The sequence below is a fragment of the Sturnus vulgaris genome, chromosome 5 (genome assembly GCF_052056855.1).
Source record: "Sturnus vulgaris isolate bStuVul1 chromosome 5, bStuVul1.hap1, whole genome shotgun sequence".
Lineage (NCBI taxonomy): Eukaryota > Metazoa > Chordata > Aves > Passeriformes > Sturnidae > Sturnus > Sturnus vulgaris.
The window spans coordinates 55,065,418-55,085,359 of record NC_142247.1 but is presented as its reverse complement, the minus strand read 5'-3'; the positions used below and the strand labels follow the sequence as shown (position 1 = coordinate 55,085,359).

Genomic DNA, 19,942 nt, shown 5'->3' with positions numbered 1-19,942 from the left:
TTTATCTTTTTCTGTTTGTCAACATTCTTTTTTAAAATAGGCTCCAAATCCCACAGAGTATTTCAGTCTTCATTCACCAGTTACCTATATCACTTAATCAATTAATTAATCCTGTTCAAACTTCCCCTAGCTGTGTTTTGTTGTTATAGTTTTGGTCTATCGTACCATCAGTCTTTTCTTGTATCCTTTCCCTTTTTCAGTAAGTCTAGACTTCCCTTCGTCTTTCTAAAAAGGAAGAATATTTTTTGGCTATACCAACTTTTTGAATGGGTTACTCAGATTACCAGGGAGTAAAAGGATTTTGTCTGCTCTGTCCTTTATTACTGTTTGCTGCATTTTCAGCCTTTGTCCCTGGAATTGCAATTTCCTCCTTCATCACTTTTGAAAGTAAAATCTGAGTAGTGAAACTTTTTTACTGATGCTCTTCTATTGGCAGTGATGTTTCCCAGAATTTGCTTTCTACCTTATTGCATTTATGTTATATAGCACCAATTTTTAGATTAGTGTAATGTTGTATTAATTTAACAGATCTCTAGAAGTCAAAGATATTTGTGGAGCTACGACACACTTAATCAAAGTTGTAACATAATTTTAAAAGTAAATTGGGTGTTTGACAAGAGCTATTTTCCTAAAACCATATTGACAAGAGTTTCCTACATTCCTGTCCTTTAAATCTTTTTAAGGTTGAATGATGAAAAATGCTATTTACTGATTTCAGAAGGAAGGTAAGAGAGAAAGATTCACAGAAGGAGATAAGTGGACGCTCTTGTACAGGAAGTACAAAGAGTACTCCTCTTGGTACAGGAGTGCAAATGGCACTGATGGTTTAGAATAGAGAAATATATCAATACTTATTTAGCAAACTCTATTTGGTCTTTTTACTAACTGCAAGAAAGATTTATAGAAGATGAGGACACAGTGATGAGAGTTTTTTCTTTCAAGACTCCAAAATAGAACAAAAAATCAGAGTCAAGCCATTATCCAAAACTGTTCATACAAGTGAAGAAAGTGTTAAAGGGAAAAAAAAGAGATTAGCAAACCCCAAGATTCTCATTACTATCCCCAAAGGCTGTGTTTGATAAATAATACAAATATGCAATTGGGAATTAATGAACAAAATTTTATGTGCTTCGTGCTGGGTCTAATAATGAAAGCATGGGAGGATGTTCCTATACACATTTGTGAGGCTGTAAATATCAATGACAGGAAAGCAGATGGACTGAAAGGAGCAAGCTTTACTGTGATGATTGCCACATTCCCACCTTTAGGGCTGTGGAACCCACAGTGACCACCCTGAACCCTCAGAAGCCCAGAGGTGTCACCCACTCAGGCAGCCAGAATCTGGCAAGATCACATCCACTGTGTCATTCTTGAATATCCCTTTTTTCAACTTCCTTGTCTTCTTTTTTCTCTTTTCTTATCTGGTTGTTTATGTCTTTAATGGAAGTCTGGTTCAGCTGACTAAACTTGAATCCTTTCCAATGTTATTCTAACTCTTTGGCCTAAAAGGCAAGCAAAAGAAGAACTTTAAACAACCTGATGCTTGTATACATCTGTGTCTGATAAGGCTATGCATGCATCTGTCATTCTTCAGCAGATAGTTGCACCAGAAACAGAGGCAGCATTTGCTATCTCTTGCTTTTATGTGTCTCTCTCTAGTTGTGGACAGGAAAGCCAGATTGGACTCCCAACAGAATAAAAAAGCAAGATGCCTCCTAGCTCACCTCTAAGTTTTTCTCCCCTTTCCACCTCCCCTTGCCTCCATACACAGACACGTACATTCAGTACATTTATACTCTGGACCAGTTAATACTCAGGAAACGAACACGGATTATTTTCATTGAGAGCTCTCTGGCATGTTACCTGGGAGGTTGAAATGCTTTTTCATAAATCATAGACTCATGGAATAGTTTGGGTTGCAAAGGACCTTTGAAGATTGTCCAGTCCAACCTCCCCAACAGTGATATCTTTTCCTAGACCATGTTGCTTCAGGCACAATCCAGCCTGGTCCTGAACACTTGTGATGAGGCATCCACAGCCTCTCTAGGTAGCCTGTTGCTGTGTACACACTGCTCCACTTACTGTAAAAAATCAGTGTCACTTAGAAGTCTATCAACTTCTATTTCCCTTCACAACAGATCTGTGTCATGTAGGATTTTTGGCCTTTAAAATATTCCAGTTACCCCTTCAGCTAAGTATTGTAGAATGCAGCTCTCTCAGATCCAGATCATATTTTCTATCTCACATGCATTAGGCTGGAGAATTTGGAAGGAGAAGTAGACTTCTGTACAAAACAAAGTAAAAATCCATGGAAATGTGAGGAAGTTCCTTTCTGAGTGGGATTCTTTTAATGGGCCTCTAGTTCTGTAATATGACAGTCAAGGAAAAGATGCCTCTCTAAAGGCTTCACACTCCTCTGATCAATCAGCAAGGCTTAAAATGATCTGCTAGGAAGGGCTTTCCTTCTCCACTCCAGTTTGGTCGTATCCCTCTCTAAAAAAGAATAGCAGACACCACCACTGCAAGAACCACCTATTGGAATCAATAAGGATCATCACACAGCTCCCTCATGGGTATCATTATAGTTCACTGCTGTCATTACTTGAAAATACAGCAAAAATCTCATTCTCAATCCCCTTGTACTGCCAGGCAATTTTCTTTCTCTTTGTTCTCTAATGCAAAGCATTCAAACCACAATTGCCTGCCAACCTTGAAAGTACCCGAGTCTAGAGGCAAACAATGAAAGTGCTTCTAGGCATATCCACCTTGTATTGTAGCACATGTATCTTAGGCTACCCTTTTTTTCACAGTCTATTGCCACAGCGAGCCCAGCAGTGCCGAGAAGGACAGGATGGCTCCGGCATGGTGCAGGTTCAAACTAATGTCCCCTAATAATTTGCCTCTGTAGAGATATCTGGCTGTACTCAGATGAGTAGCCTGCCTTCAGATCCTAGATCACACAGGTGCTCATTCTAGATGTCCTTTGTAGCAATTCAGAATAATAGACAGCTGAAGAACTATTTTACCAGACCTCAGAGAAACATGTTAAAAAGTGTAGCAGTATAACTTAATATCAGTTTGTTGAAGAAGACCTAGCATATATTACATGTCTTCAAATTTCTGCTATAGAGATTTAGAAGCTCTTTAAAGGACATCAGAAATCCACTAGGGGCACATAACCTTACATCTGCTCTGTTCAGGGCGTGAAAATAAGCAGTATATGGAAGCTAACTCCCAAGTTCAGGTTCTTGGTAAAGCTCATCCTTTAAATTTAATTGGTGCCCTAGGGGAACATGAAGGCCAGAGTCAACTCTGAGGACTGAAGTAAACAGCTTTTGGAGCTGACCTCCCTAACAGTGTGTGAAACCACTACTGTGATTTCAAAGTCTCATTAAGTATTAAATATAGGGCAAGCCAGAAGTGATTTTGCAGTAAATAAAAATGTTCATCCATTTAAATAATCAGACTGTAGTCTCATTACAGCTGTATTGCATGAAGCATTATTTGTAGAGAAGACTTCTTAATCATCCACTTCAGTCAAATTTATAGGGAAGCCAGCTTTAGTGAGTTAATTTCAAAGAATAACATGTTTGGTTTTGGATTATTCTTTCACAGCTGAAAAGAAAATCAAAGTGTTTTGAAAATTACTCTGAAAGAACAGAAAATTATAAACAACATGGAGTGAATGACTAGTAACTGCCCATTTGCAAAACAGAGGAAAACAAGATTTGCAAAACATAGCCTGCCTCCAAATAAGAGGAACTGATGTACAGATACAGCCCTCTGCCCTTCTTATCCCATAGGAATCAGACACCAAAAACTTTAAGGAACAAAACCTCAGACTTTCAGACCTTCCAGATGGAGCATTTTACCCAAAGAGCCTCTTACCAGAGAAACAGTGTTGACATTGCTAATGAGAGATGGCAAATATCCTTTTAACTCTCTCTGTGATCTTCTCTGTTGCTGTAAACAGTATACCTAATAATAGAGAAAATTAAGTCTTTGATGCTCTTACTGACTGGGAGGAGGGATTTTGGTGACTGATGTAGTATTTTAGATATTTTGACATTAATATGTATAGATCTGTGGTCGTAAAAAGAGATCTTTTTATTTTCTAAACAGTGCAGGCCAGGGAGTGCCATCTGAACAAAATGGTATTGTTCTTCTGGCCACAGGCTCATCTGGGAGTTTATGAAATGGGTGTTGGCCTATGCCTAATGCCTGCTGCCTTTCTGTCATGCCACACCATGAAGAGACTGGCTCTGTGCTTCAAATAACTTCTTGTTAGGTAGTGGGGACTGAAGGCTGGACAAGCCCATGTCCCTCAGGCTCCCCTCTCAGGGTAAGGGCTTCAGCATGCAGCTGGCACCATGGCTCTACACTCAATGTGTTCCAGTTGATGGATATTTCTATTGTACTGATTGGGACAAACAGACCAGGCATAGTACTTGAGGAGAGGTCTAACAGCTTCTAAGCTGAGAAGGGTAATGCCTTCCTGAAGTCCTTTCCAATATGAATTTTTACATGATCTAATTAAATGATTGGCTAATAGATCTTAAAGGTATAAGCTAATAAGGCTGCAGGAGGTAAATATAGTTCATGTGAGTGTAGGCAGGCTGTGTAGAGTGATTGGGTGGGTGAAGATGAAAAGATGAGAGATGTTAAAGGAGAGAAGCTGTTGTTGAGACAACAAGGGAAAAGTAAAAAAAAAAAAAATAAAAAGGGAGAGCAACTCACCTCCAGAAGTTCAGTTAAAGGGTCCAAGGTTTTACTAGAAATCATGGAAATCTACAAATGGAGCTGATGAAATGATTACCTTTGAAAGAAAATTCCTGAAACAGTACATCGTGGTTTTAGGGTATAAAACAGTGTAAGAACTTGGGATCTCTTTTCTATCCTTATTGCTTAATTACTCATTAAAACAGTGAGAAGAAGAAATGGATGCAAGCATGCTTCTAGGTTGCTTTGTTTCTGGGCATTCTATAGTGTGGCAGTGCATGGCAAAAGCTTTTCTTCTTTTCTTGGCTGAGAAGGGAACACGAGATTGCAAAGTGGAGAGTAACAAATGAAACCATTCTGCTCCTCTGAGCTGGAGATCAAGCTTACCACAGCAGACTGCATCCTAGGACTCAGGATGTTTTGTGTTTTCCTAAAGCTCTGGTTTCTAGAATTGAGAAGTGAGCTCTTATGATTTTAATGACCACTTAGAAAAAATAGAAGACATTTCAAGGTTTAGGGCCTAGAGAGCAAATAACTGCCAAACCCTCTGTTTCATAATTTTCTCTTTTTTATTCCTTGCTCCTGGAGCAGTTGGTCAAACTGGCCACCATAACTGCATTTCTACCTTCTGGGATACTAATGATAGAATACACAGTTCAGACAAACCTGTAGTGAACATGGGACATGTTGTCGCCTAATTTTAAGCTCTCTTTTTACCTGGTGACAGTGAGGAACTGTGGACACACATTTGTGCATTACTCTTCTAGGGATTTATCCCTGAGGAGAGAAGATGAGGAACATGACATGTCCTAGGTCTGAAGGGTCGGCAGTGCAGCAACCTTCATGTACTGATTTCAATGATGAATGTGTTCAACTCGAGTCATACAAAATCGGTTTTAAAAATTCATATTTCCTTTTTCCTCCAGTTCCCGGTGGCTCAGTGTACTCTTTGAAAAATGACTCACTTCTTTCCAAGACCACTTGATATTCAAACCGTTGAACTACTGCTTTTAACCAATGGTTTATTGAAAGATTTCCCCCCGGTCTTGCTAGCTCTTTTGGGCAAGCACCTTTTGTGCCTTGCCTTGCAGATGCATTTATGCATCACATCGAAGATCCCAAGCAAAAAGTTTTGAGATAATTCTTGTCAAGCAGCAGAGGTGAACTTTAGGTTGACATCAAAGTTAGGCCAGGAAGAGAAAGCCCTGGTGTGCAGAGGGTGACATGTCCTGGGCCAGCCCAAGTATGGTGCAGCTGTCTCTTCATGCTGTGTGTGCAGCAAAACCATCCAGCTGAAGAAAAGGCATGCTGATACAGTACAACTGATGGCACTGGAGGGGGATGGGTATTTTGGCTTCTTTGGGTTATATTGTTGCTTTAAATAGATGCTTAGGCAATTTTTATATTCTAAACAATGACAGCTGGAGACAAAAAGCTGCTGTGAGTATGTCTGAGAGCTGGTGTGAAAAAGCTGTGATCACACAAAGAAAATTGTATACCTTGTTACTCTCCAGAACAGTTAGGAGTGGACAAAATTTATGTTGATCACAAATATTCATAGATTTTGCTGTCTTTCCTGCAATATCACTATCTACATTTGCTTCTGGAAGATATTCTAGATGTGTGGCAGGGAAGTTAAATTTTAACTAAGGTCTTTCTTTCATGATATAGCTGTTCTCTTTCTCATTTATATCTTGAGTAAGTGTTGATAAATGTTCACATTTGCAGTAAAATTCAGAGGCAAAGACAGTTTCATCTTGGTTTTACAGTGGCCATATCTGAGCAGAGACTATTAATATTGATCATCACAATCTAATTCAAAGCAGAGAGGAAAATGCAGGGATGTTAACGCCTTGGGCAATTGTTATAATTTACTGTTAAGGAGAAAACTTTATGGTTAGCTGCCTGGATTAAAAATTCCTAAGAGTTTTCCACAGGAAAGTTTCATTAAAGGCATGCAGTATAGTTAAATGTGGTTATACAACACTCCCTCCTCACATAGATAGTTACATGTATATTTATATGTCTGTAAAATTAAATTTGCTTGCTCCTGTTAACTGACATTTTACATAATTTGAAAAAGAAAAAAATCTTTAAAATACCGTATAAATCTTGTATCACTTATGTTGTATTTTTATATTATCTTCTGTTTCCTTCAGCTCAACCAAATGCTTTCTCCTCCCAAAAATTCCTCCAAACCAAATCCAGAAGGACGAGTCAGCTTCACTCATTCCTGTCATCATGTCTGCATGGAAACATTTATCCAATCATAATCAGTTTTACACCATGGCAATATTTAACTCAGCTTGAGGAAACCAGGGTGATGCTCTCAAACACCAGTTTGGTGCCGTGAGCTGGGGTGAGGCTTGCCTGGATATCTCTATTTGGTGCACTCAGCTGGTCTGCGAGACATGGACTGTCCCGGGAGAGGGAGCACAGACTTCCTTGCTGCCACGTCCTGGAGGACGGCAGTGCTCAGCCTGGACTGTGGTGTGTGGTGATGGGTTTGTCAGGGCAATGCAGGCTGGAGCTGAGAACAGCCCCTGTAAATGGTGTGGGAGAGCGGCACGGTGCGGTTCTTTGCTCCTTTCCGGAGGAGGCACCGCGTGTCCTGCAGGGCTTTGCCCATAGCTGGGCCCTGCACAGGACGCTCTTTGTGAGGATCAAGGATCTGCTTACGCACCATTGTGCGCTTGCTGAGGTAGAGTAAGAGGTGTGACACCTGCAGCTCAGGCAGGGGCACCCAGGTTAAACATGAGCTTGGTGAGGAGCCCAGCCAGAGCCCCGGGGGCTGCAGTGGGGCTGTGGATGTGGCCAGAGAAGAGCTGCATTCGTCCCTAGGCTGCAGCAAGCTCTTGCCACGGGCGCTCATGTCCAGCTGCCTGTCCTCTGGGAACACACACTTCACCTACAGGTGTATGTCTGCAACATTTTAGGCAAGCGTAGACAGTGGCAAAGTTACACTCTAACTTGTTGCAGGCTGGCAGAGTTACATTGTACCCACATTTACAGGATGGGTCAGCCTATACGCTGAGAAATACTAAAAACCAGGCCTCACGTGTCCTTTTCATAGATGCTAAATCTCCATAGTTTGCAGATTACAACTTAGGCAAACTTATTTTCAACAAAAAGCTTTATATTTAAGACAGACAGGAGATTTTCTTTGAATAATAGACTTTGAACACATATCGCCCTTGCCAGGCTGGTTTTTCCCATCTCCACCTGTGTCTGAATTTTTTTTTTTTTTTCTCTACAAAGCCATGGAAAATTGTAGCATGGAGATAGCAATTTTGCTGGATAAATCTTAATTTTTCTGTATGTAGCACTGCCATCAGGTTAGATTTAGGATCCAAGGATCTGGAATCTCAAGTTTTATTCCCAGCCACACAATTGAATTGTGCTTTAACTTAAGGCAACTTGGTTTTGCCTTCATTTTTTACTTTTTTCGGTTTTTGTTGCATCAACAAGAACAGGATACAATCTCACAGTGCTTAATTAGTGTTTGTAAAACATTTCAAGGTTTTTGGGCGAAGACAGGTGTCATTCCATATGACAATCCTGATGTCTAATAGCGAGGCTCAGGGACTGCCAACCTTCCATGTGCACAGCAGACACTCAGACAATGGTAGCAGCCTGATAAATGGTCTGCTTGGTTTCCTGCTCTCCCTACCTCAGCCACCTGCATCAACCTCCAGTTTCCTCTCTTGTGCTGATCATGTTAAAGCACTAGCTGTATTGATTTTAGAGCAAACATAATTGATTTTAGAGTAAATCTCCTAGAGATTGTAGGGGAGATTCAGAGTCTATTTAAATGACTAGGGACCCCGATATGCTTCATTAGATCCATGGTAAGCAGGGGCAACATCTGCAGCATAGTAATAACCAGATCAAAGCTCCTGCTATGTTAATACAGAAGACCATATTGAAAAAGGAATGCAGATGGACCTGATCCCATCCATTCACCAGCTTCTTTATTGCTTAGTAATTTGGGCATATTTATTTTCTTATTACAGGCATGGGTGATATGGCTGATAGCTGTGTTGTGTGATATGATAGCTGTGTTTGTGTCACATTCTTGAATCTTAGATCCAAGCAAAATACCCAGTAGCTCTAATGAGAACAGAATTCAACTCCATTTGGAGAAATAGAATACTCTGGATTGCCAGGCTAAAATGTTCTTAGTAAAGGAATTTCCTGTAGTAAAAACAAAGCAAAACAAAAAAACCCAAGCAAAAACAATCATGGAGAAGTGGCACAAAAAAATTAAAATATCTGGGTTTGTTATCAAGGAATGCAGATGTCTGGGTTTGTTATTTTTACATGCAGATAGCCCGTAACAAAGCCCAACTACACACTGCTGGAATAACAGTGTCTACATCAGCCTCTGTGGAGAAACTTATAAACAGAGGAGGGTCACTGGGAACTCTGGAAAAAATGACTATACCATTCAGCTCTTGTGGAGGATAGTGTGACTATGAATATGATGCACCTCTGTGGTGCAGCCATTTGTTTCTGAAGCTAAAAAGGTCTCATAGCTTTAGGAAAAAAATAGAAAGGGGGCAGGAAACATTTCCTTAAAATTTTAACATGTTCCTGTTCAACATTTCTGCAGGAGTACCACAATGGTAAGAGCTTTAAAAGTGCAGATACTTCACAGATGATCTACTTGTGCACCACATACTTTCTAATATGGCTATTGACCTACAAACTAGTGTTTCCCAGAGCTGTTGGTAACTGCAAAGAGTGGGTTGTTTCTAACAGGATTTTTAAATTAGGTTATCTTTATGCTTCTGAAGTTCAGAGCTGATTCTGACCTTTGAGGTTTCTTTATTCCTCTTAGCATTGTTCTGCATTGTTTTGACTTTCTGTACTCCAAATTAGTATTTCAACAAACCATGTATCATCTGGGTGCCCCTAACAACTGGCCCTGTAAGCCACTCATGTCTCTAGACCCATACCTGGGAGCTGAGAGCACTGTGAGGGGTGTCTGGGCATGGCAGTGGCTCTTGGTGTGAGCTGTACTGCTCAGCACTGGACATAGAAAGCAGGACCATGCTTGATCAAGGTCTCCCTGTTGTGCTATGTGCATGTCCAGCCACACAGATGCAGTTTCGCTGTGTCAGTGCTGCAGCAAACTCAGTGGAACAATGCTGCCTGCACCAGGTTGTGGTGCAGTTCATATCAACCTCAGATCCTTGGCAATCAAAAAAAAAAATTGAGATTTTGGAGGCATCTAATGACTGTCCAACCTGAGAGTCAGTCTGCCTTGTGGCTTCCTTGCATGGCAGCAAGGCAGAAAATGGTGCATTTACAGTGATCCCAACTGAGGACAGTGTCTTGCAGGTTGCTCTTGCAGCAGCCAGTGTTCAGAGCAGCTCCTGGTCTTGAGGGCTACATGCCTGTCAAGGCAACTCAAAGCTTGTCAAAGCTCAGAGGTCTGATCCATTCCCCGACCTTACGACTCAGGCTTCACAGTGAGCTTACTTGTCTTTGGGTTTGCCACTTGCTGGCAGAAGGCTAAAATTACCATCCTTTCCCAGCAGAGATAGTTAACAGAAATTTTTGGCTGCAGACATGCTAATTGGGTCATCACTAGTGGAGCAAATCTTCTGATGCGACTCTTAAATCACCTACCAGAGAGCAGTTTGACTTAAACAGGAGCTAACCAAAGCCCGGCCTGTAGGCCTGTAATTCGTTAGACTCAATCAGTTCCTAGAAAACCACAGGAACCATTAGCACAAATAGCTCCCAGCCCTTAGCTAGCCCAGCAGGTGGGGAAATGGCCTTGGCTGGCAGACCAGCACAAGGGCACTGTGTGCAGGGCAGAGCCTCCAGCCCAGCTGGCAATCCCCAGTTTACCCCAAGCAGCACATGGCCACAGGCCCACAAAGAGGAATTGCTTAAAATCTTAAAATGAATAATTCAGCACTCCTTTGATTTGTTTTAACTACTGCAGAATGTGTGTCCTGCCACATTACTTCAACCTTGGAATGAAGTACAAATAGATGTGATTCAGACTCTAAATATTTAAAGCCAGAATCTAATCTTAGATACATTGTGTGTGCTGTCATCTCAAAAATCTGCTGAAGAGAGACAATGATGGACAGCACGGATTGAAATTAAATTCAAGCTCTGTATTAAAAAACTTGCCCTGCTAGTTCACATGAATGATTAACCACAAAGAAACTTATGTCTGTCAGTGACAGCAGTGCTCAAGTGTTCTTTGTCGTCACTGTTTTCATTAACTTTAGAAAAGAATAGTCCAAAACCACCTCCCAGGGAAAGAAACACCTCCCCTTTCTCCCTATTTTCTTAAAGAGATGCAGCTAAACTATTAACTTTTTCCAGTTAAATGGCAAACAAATCCTTTCTAATCTTCTTTTCACTGAAAAGAAAGATAAAATCACAACCGTAACTTAAATCAAAAGCTATAATAGTACTTGGACAGTTACAGGCTCTTACTATAGATAGGCAGGTCAAAGCAATCAGCATATGAATCTTCACATACAGCCAGCAAAGCCATAACTTGACACAGCTCTCTATCGAATATTATTGTAAGAGGAGTAAGCACACCAGGGCATGACCCTATTAAATACCAAACCTGTAGTTCCAAAATAGCACAAAACCTAGATGGATGATCTCATCTCCAGCAGTAATGTGGCAGAATACAAATAGAGAATTGTCACTGCTTCAAGTGCACAAGGAAACAAAATAAGGCCATGTGAAAATAAAGGGTGGAATATACATTGACAGCTGAGCAGAAGAACCTGCTGCTGCTGAAAATGATGGCAGTCTTCTGTTCCCTTTGCTGGACATTAGGGCCTCATTATTGGATTATTGGATATCATAACCGTACAGCAGCCCCACAAGACAAACTTTAGTCCATTAAAAGAAGCAATGAGGCTAAATACCCACACCAAGCAAGTGAACTGTGGGAATCTAGCCTCATCTAAAGGGAAAATGATGTTAAAATCTATGTAACTTTCTCATTTAGGGCTAGCACAGTGCAGCCACCAGTCCAAGGTAGAGTGCTGCAGACTTTAGGTGGAGTTCAGACCAACTACAAAGAGCCATTCATACATCAGCTGTAAATAGTAATGTATGTGTAGGGTACATTATTAACAAAACAAATGTATTTTACCTTACACAGATGGAAATGTTTTATGTTTCAGTAAGGTTGTTTGCTCTAGCACAAAAAAATCCACTTCTATAATTTTCCAGTGAGCTGAGCCTGGAAGAGTCTGAGTGCCCATGGGGCACTTTGGGGATGAAAAGTGCATGATTAATCCAGGCAGTGATTGTTTCCTTCCTTGGGCTTTCAGAAGAATGTATCATTGTGGTTCAGAAAGTGCCACTGAAACACAAGGTGAAAACCCACACGAAGAAGGATCACATGAACGAAGATGAGGAAAGCAGCCAGACCCATGATAATAGTATTCCAAATAACATCCCGGAGGCAGTTTTACAATTGTGAGCATTGCCACGGACCTAGATGTAGCTGCAGGAAACATGGATTTGGGTTTGTTTTAAATCCCATGGATTGGCGTCCAGGCTCTGCAACTAGCAAGTATGATCTCTTACTGAATAGAAGCGTAGCCACAGGAGAGAAAAGATTAAGGGTATCAAAGGAATACATTTTTTCATTTCACTCCTTTCTTATTACAGTAGATTAAAAGAAAAAAGTGAGTTTTGTTCAACATTCAATTTTGAGGACAATTAAATAAGCCAAAAAAATTGTTCAGAATTAGAGCACTGAATAAAGGATTTCAAAAACACAGTGTGGGGTTCATGGTGGGATTTTTATTTCCTTTTAAGATGAGCCATATACAGCTGTATGAGATCTATTGTCCTCTGCCCCACTGAAGAAATAGTTTCTTTCTGAAGCGTCCAATCTGTTAAGACACATAGGTTCTTTAAAAGCTTAAAAGAAGAAGGAAAGCACTCAGACTCTCTTCTGGTTCAAATGGCAATTATCTGAGAAGCAGCAAAGAAACAGGAATACATGGGTAAATGAAATAGCTTTTGATGTCCTGGCTATGAATGACACTATGATTTGTCCTCTTTGGTAATGACATGCAGCAGCAAGCAGTATGCACTGGCAAGACAGAAGTCAGCCCTGACTGTCTGGTACAACAGCAGTGATCTTTCACAGTATAGATGGTTATTACAAGCCTGCACAGGGGAAACTACTTTCTTCCCTAATGGTTGGAAAAATGTTCCTTGTTACTGAAGCAAAAGGGGACACCATTTAAAGAAAACAAAACCTTTGAAAACTCCTTGTAACTGTGGGTCTGGAAAATCTCTTTTCCTTCTGTTCTGCAGGAACTGTCAAACACTAAGAATTCCACCATCACTTTTGAGCCCCATCAAGACAAAGGCTAACAAAAGAGGGAGGCTAAAAGACCAACTCTAGTTTACAAATCCACTTTTCAAACTCATCATTCATCAACTGAAGGAGGGTTTCTCAAAATAAAAAAACACAGACTAGGTATGTAGAGTCAGAAAAAAAAAAGACTGATCATTATAGCTTTTGTGCTGCTGTGTTCATTCTCCAGAGAATCCTGTGCTCCAGGCAGATCTGGCAAAACAGACAACTAAGAGAGGAGCTTTGTGTGATGGAGAACCTGGAATGCTTCAGGTGCAGAGTTTGACTGTATTGAGCTTGGAATGAGGGAGGAAAGAAAGTCACAAGGACAACGGTGCTTACATTTACAGTGCTTCAACTCTAGTGACTTGAAGTGCCAGATTTCAACTCCTCTGAGTGTAAGGCAGAATAACACAGGACTCAAGTCAATGGTTGCTAGAAAAATGGCAGGTAGACACCCTCCTTTAAACCTCTGAAGTTGACTGTCTCACTGCTCTGAACAGTATCTCTCAACAGAGATAAAAAGTAAAAAAGTCCCAATTTCCCCTGTAAGTTTTTTCTGAGAGAAGACAACAGACTTGGGAAAAGTCTTAAGCAAACTTTGCTCAAGATCAAATTCTTTAGAAAGGAACTCCTCAGAGAACTGTCACACCACATGCTTAAGTGCATATGGGAACCCTGTCTAGAACCATTATCAGGATAAATAGAGGTGTTGGAATCCTAGGAAGCATGTAAAAGAGGGGGTTCCCAATCAGATTCAGAGATTGTTTTTTTAGGCCATGTAGGTACATATCATCAAGGGCATACTATGGCTGAAAATGGTTGTGTTACTAATAAGGCTGAAGAACTTGGAATGGTAAAGTACTGGCCACGAAAACTCATCAGTGCTGGTAAGTCCAGGACAGCTGAGTTTCAAGCTCAGAGCTATTTTATGTCTTTATGCAGCTGGCTAAAAATCCTCCCATGTTGCAACAGTTTGTGAATTTGTGAATTCCAGTTTGAATTTCTGAATTCCCTTGTTTATAGTGATGACTCTGTTTATTTTCAAAAGGTTACCAGAAAGGCCAACTTTAGAGAGTGCATGTAAATATAGCTCAGACTCAGCAGGCTGAGAAATGTGTCAAACAGCAGGGTGCAGAAGGGGGAGGATCAAGTAGGATGTAACAGACTGATCAGAGAAGTCATCTTCAGGAGTCACTATGAATGCCTCACATATGTGAGCTAGCCAAGGTCCTCTCCACCCATAACCACTTGCTTATTGAGCAGCAAAAAGATCCGGTAAGGTGTCAGAGGGAAACCTGGCAAAGGAATAGAGATTGAATTCCTGGCCAGAGACAAGGGCCCATTCCTGTTCAGTTCGGTGAGTTACTACATATCAAACGAGCATGTGCAGGGACCTTGTCCCATCATAAGAGATCTCTATTTGCATGTTTGTTGGTGAGGAGATAAGTTAAACCTTGGAGAGACTGCTGTCAGCAATGGGATTCAGACCTGCTGGCAGTGCTCAAATGCCTGTACCAGCTTCTGATAGGCACTTTGCTCCCAGCTGCTGCTATGGAGTAAAGTGATTCCTGTTTGGCAGTGAGAAGGTTCTTGTGCTTTAAGAAGCCCCTTAGAGGAGCTGCAGAAGGGGTGAAAAGGAGGGAGACCCCCAGTGGGCTTGTGAGCCTTTTATCTTGTAGATGAACCAGATGTCAGGAGCAGCAGAAACCAAATGAGGAGAATGAAGGTTTTAAGAATCAGATTGCTAAAATGTAATGAAAACTGAAGCCAAAAACTAGGCCTGGACAAAACAGAGCACCTGAGTGGAAAAACAAGCACTGGAGGAGCTTAGCCAAAAAGTGGAAATAATAAAATAAACAAGCTCAGTTCTTCAATTCAAATTCCAACTTGTGCTTTCAGGACAGAGGACTTGAAGAAATTGAAGAACTGGCATTAAGTTTCTTTGTAGCTGCAGCTGCTCACAGTTATCTGCCTCTGTGTTCCCTGGCAGACAGCACTGCAGCACTGATAGCCTGCAAATTTCCCAAGATGTGAGAAAAGGGTACCAAGAATGGCTAATGGATCCATCATGAACTGGCACATGCCAGCAGACACCAGTTGCCTCACAGGTAGGATCCAGCTAGAGCATCACTGCACCCCACAGCCACAGCCTGCAACTGCTCAGTGTCAAGTCACTGGTGATGGGGGACAACATAAAATGTTCCCTCTGAAAGCCCTACTTGCTCAAGCAGGGCTTTCTGGTCTCTCTGGAGAGATGCTGCTGAGCTTGTATTTTAATTGGCTTTCAGGTCCCAAGATTCATCAGGCAAGAAGACCTCACTCTGGTATGTTGCACTACATCCTTGCTTCTCCAGAGCACAGTCATTTTTCAGAGCAAATGCCAATACAAAGGGCATGATGTCAGGCATTCCATCTGCAGGATGTGTTGTGCTCCTCCGTTCCCAACTGCAGACTGATGGATGCTGCTGCTCCATCACTCCCGGAGGGAGCATCACAAATCCTTTCAACGCCCATTCCCCCAGTTTCAGTAAAGATCCACTGACACTTGGTGGAAAAAAAACAACATTGTATTTGATTTACAATTAACAGGATTTACAAATATTGAAAAAGAAACAGATTAGCCATGAAATTAGGATGCCTTTGTTGATGAAAGAATAACGGGCAAAGCACCTTCCTGTAGAAGTCATATAGCTCAGTCCTAAACAGTATAAAATAACTTACAGCCCAGGCAGGTTCAGGAATGATTATAGACAAATGCAAGAGGTCGAATACAAAACAAACAAAAAAACTGCTCACAGCCTACTGGGCAGGAAACCAGTTCTGGTGAGGCTTGTGATTTTCAGAAAATGAAGGAAAGGCCCACTGACAAATACTAGGAAATTTTCAAAATGGGAGGAAAAAAAATATCAACAGACAGTAAAAGTCAGTGTGTGCCAACCTACCAGGCAGGGAGAGCGGGTAGCAGACACTGCATTAGTTTGCTGAGAATCAGCAGAGTCCAGGTGCTTGGTAGGACAATGAATGAAGGAGTACTTCATTAAAATGCTACTTTACTGCCAAAAACTTGCAAGACAAAGAGAAATAAAGTTCTCTGATGTGCAATACAGCAATTTAAGAAGACGTACCTAACTTTTTGATTTGCACAGAGCTTACCTATATTGTAAACACACACCTTCTGACAAGTCATTTCAATTTTCTTTGCTATGGATTATAGTGTGTATTCAATCAAATGCAGCATTCCAAGGCTCAAAACTGACCGAGTGGTTTTCAATAGACAGGTATAGGATTTTTCCAATATCATACTAGTATTTTACATCACAGATACAATAAAAACAAGTGATGGTATTTCTAGGACAGTTCCAAGATTCAAATAAAAAATCATCAGAACCATTCTAAAATAGGATATTATACATAATCAAATCATGTTAAACAGCACACTCTCGGCAAGCAGCTAATTACAAGCATTCTGCTGGTCATGTTTTTCACACAAAAGTCATTCAATAGCACATAAATACTTATTTTCTGATCTGCTTCTTTTTACAAAACCATTCATCAGATTCACAGAATTAGTACAAGTAAGGCACATTAGCATATATCATAAAACTCACAATAATAACAAAGAGTTTTAAAGTTTTAAGGACTAATTCCTTCTTTGCAGTGATTTCTGAACCGAACAAGACTTCATCAGTAGAACTCTTCTACACTGACATTACTCTTATATCTCTCATAGCCAACTGTGGTAGGTGCAATACTGTGCATCACCATCGAGATAAATAATTAAATTTAGAAACATGTGTAGTAGCAAATCTCATTTTTAGATCTTGCAGAGAAATTGGACACTTTGTTCACTATGTTCATTATGAGCACAGATCAAGTTTTAGAGCTTTATGAAAGTCAATTTCCAGTTATCAAAATAAAAGGGGATATTGCATGTGTCTCTGAGTATGTTATTGTTTTCCTAGTACAAATATTGCTTAAGGTAGAAAGGATGCTATAGTATTGAATTTACTTGCATAATGAATCCTAAATGCTGATGTCTCAGATTTTACTAAATCAAATGAACTATAGGTTTTTCTTCTTCCACCCCCCCACCCTGCCCCCAACCAAAGGACTCTCTTTCCCACAGAAGATTCATTTACACACAACACAGCTTTTAATTAGAAGCATAATTTACAGTAAAAATTCTTTACATTACACCTCTGCTATCAAAAAAACATGAAATCTTTCATTTAAAGTTGTAATTATACATTAAAAAATAGAACACTATTTCCTTAACAGGAAGAATGAATTTGAACATCTTTAGATCAGATTTCTTTATTGCGGCTTTTGAGTCAAAGGTCAGTCACTTTATTCTCTAGCGCAGCTGCTATTTGCTGTAAACGGAAGGCAAGCTGCATTTTTTGTGCAGCTGGATCCTCTTCAAGTGCATTTATAATCTGGAAGATATAAACACATAAAGTTAGAATAATTTAGCTTAAAATGGACGACATAGCTCCGAGACCAAGTGTTTCATACTACTTTGGCTGTAAAGAGTCTTTTGCATTCACTCTGTACCAAAGTCCGTCTATTAGGCCCCATGTTCTATTTTTTCACAGAGACAGTAAAAATGATGGTCTCTGTTACTTTATCTATGTTGTTGTAATGCTTCCCATTATGCGGGGATACAAGCAAATAATTAGGTAGTACTTTATCTTGTAAAATATTACATTCCAAGATAGAGCAGGCAGGGGAAGAATTTCCTTAGAGCTATTTAAGAAACAGTGCTTTTACTTACAGTGCACCCTACAAAGCTTTAGGGTCATTTACCATCAGTAATTATATCCCATCCCCATGAGCTTTAGTTATGAGAAGCTCCTGGGTGGTCCATGCACAGGCATATGGTTAGACAACGCAAGGTCTCCTTTGTCTGTAGGCAATATGAGGAATAAAACCAGCAGCTCCCTTTTGACTCTTGCCAAGAAGTGCCAAGACTCTGGCCCAGCACAACATAGTTCAGGAAAGCAAAGAGCTCCTCAGAGGAGCCTCCAGTATCCTACAGACTCTGCTGTACAAAATATATATATATATATATATATATATATAAAAGAGGATATGACTCTTAAGACACAAGGGATTTGAAAACAAAAGTCAGTAAAGGTCAGCTGTTATGAGAAGGCTTTTCTTCAAATAGAGTTTTTTAGGGCTTCCCAGATCAAATTCAAAAGGTTTTGAAAGGTTTTAATTTCCACCATCCTTTAGGAAAACTCTCCCACCAGCTATTAGATTTCTCCATTAGAAAAATGTGTTACATGACAAAACCATTCCTTTTCTAGAACTGGCTTTATTAATATCAGTCTGACAGTGTAATCAAGCAGAAACCTTTAGCACTGTTTAAATACTATATAAACTTGCAAGTACAAGGACTGGAAAAATGGAGTTTGCCTGTCACTACCTGTGGTTCTTATTACTTCTTGAATATCACTGACAATGGAGATTAATGCAGTCAGAATCAATCTTGGCAATAATTTCACTTTGAAGGGCTGGTGTAGTGTTTGCATTTCCAACACTGGAGCAAATTGTTTTAGAAATAATTATTTTAATGAATTTGTTTTTAAAGTGTGAAAATATTTTTACAAGACAGACTTAATAAACACTTATTGCAGTATTTAAACTGGGCCTAATTTAATTTTATATTGTTTCCTTAATTTAAACAATTATATCTAGCTGTAGCTCCTCAAATCTAGGCTAAATAATTCATGATTATTTCTACTGGTGAATATATCCTTCATATAAATGTGGACAATTAGAATGTACCCACTTAGTCATTGTCAAGCCCTGCAGAGATGCAGAAGGTACAGCACATGCTGGGAAACACTGTGTCAGTAATAAAGATGAGGGCAGCTGCAAAATGTTCCAATTTATGCAAATTAAAACATTTTCATGGAAAATAAATAAGCTTGATTAATTTTACTGAATGGTTCTTGACAGATTATCTCCACAATTCTGAGTTAGCAGCCTTTTCATCAGATGCACCTCATTGTTACACAGTGATGTACATGGAAGGGAAGAGCTGCAGCTACTTACTGGGGTGTGCTGGCCTGCCACTGCTGAAGTGCCACAGGCTGGTGACTCTGCCTGAAGTGTGCATGAATCAGGGATTTACAGTTCATCTGTCATTCAAGGTCCCCAAGTGTTTTCCTAAGAGGTCAAACTACGGACACATTTGGGAAGGTGCTGAAAGCCAGCTTAGCACTGGGGATGAGAGCTGAGGGAATGCCATGGAGTTGGTCTACATTCCTCTGTCTGCTCCCCCCACCGACCATCACTGTAAGACTTCTCAGGGTGATTTGATTTTCCCTGCTTGCATCTGTTTAAAAGCTGGGACAGGCTGGCTGCTCCTGTATAAAGCAGCTGCAGTGAAGGATGCGACTCACTGTCTTTAGTGCTAAATGCAAGTGAAAATATGAACTGTGCTGAGGTGCAAGACTAACCGAATAGAGTTCACATGTGCTGAGCTCCTTTTTGATTCGGCATCTGTTCTTACTTGGTGTAATTCAGAGAGTTTTCTAGAGGCATTCATTTCCATGGAAACCTTTGAATAAAAGTTTCCTTCTCTCTTTTTGTTTTCAGATTAAGTTTGGAGAGCCACAGCCAAGCCCAGCTACTGTGGGATATTCTTTGTCCCCCTTTCAACAGGGTGTGAAAAACCTAAGAAACTTTTTACACTGAAGCTGTAAGCCTACTTTTGAATCAGGCTAACAGTTACTCTGCGTTGGTTTACCTTAGGCAGGCACTTCATTTGGCATGGCAAAACAGGTATGGTACCACGCACAGAAGTTTAAAGAGCATTTTAACTAAAAAAAAGAATATGGCTCC

General features: G+C 40.3%; 1 protein-coding gene across 2 annotated transcripts in view; it reads right to left on the bottom strand.

Annotated features, from left to right (window-relative positions):
* Positions 1-15,636: 15,636 nt before the first annotated feature.
* PLXNB2 (plexin B2) overlaps positions 15,637-19,942 on the bottom strand; it is a 252,026-nt gene continuing 247,720 nt past the window's right edge. For both annotated transcript variants that reach the window (XM_014877714.2, XM_014877715.2), the window contains exon 39: positions 15,637-17,523. In XM_014877714.2, the coding sequence (XP_014733200.2) occupies positions 17,419-17,523 (105 nt within the window). In that variant the 3' untranslated portion in view covers positions 15,637-17,418. The remainder of the gene's footprint in view (positions 17,524-19,942) is intronic.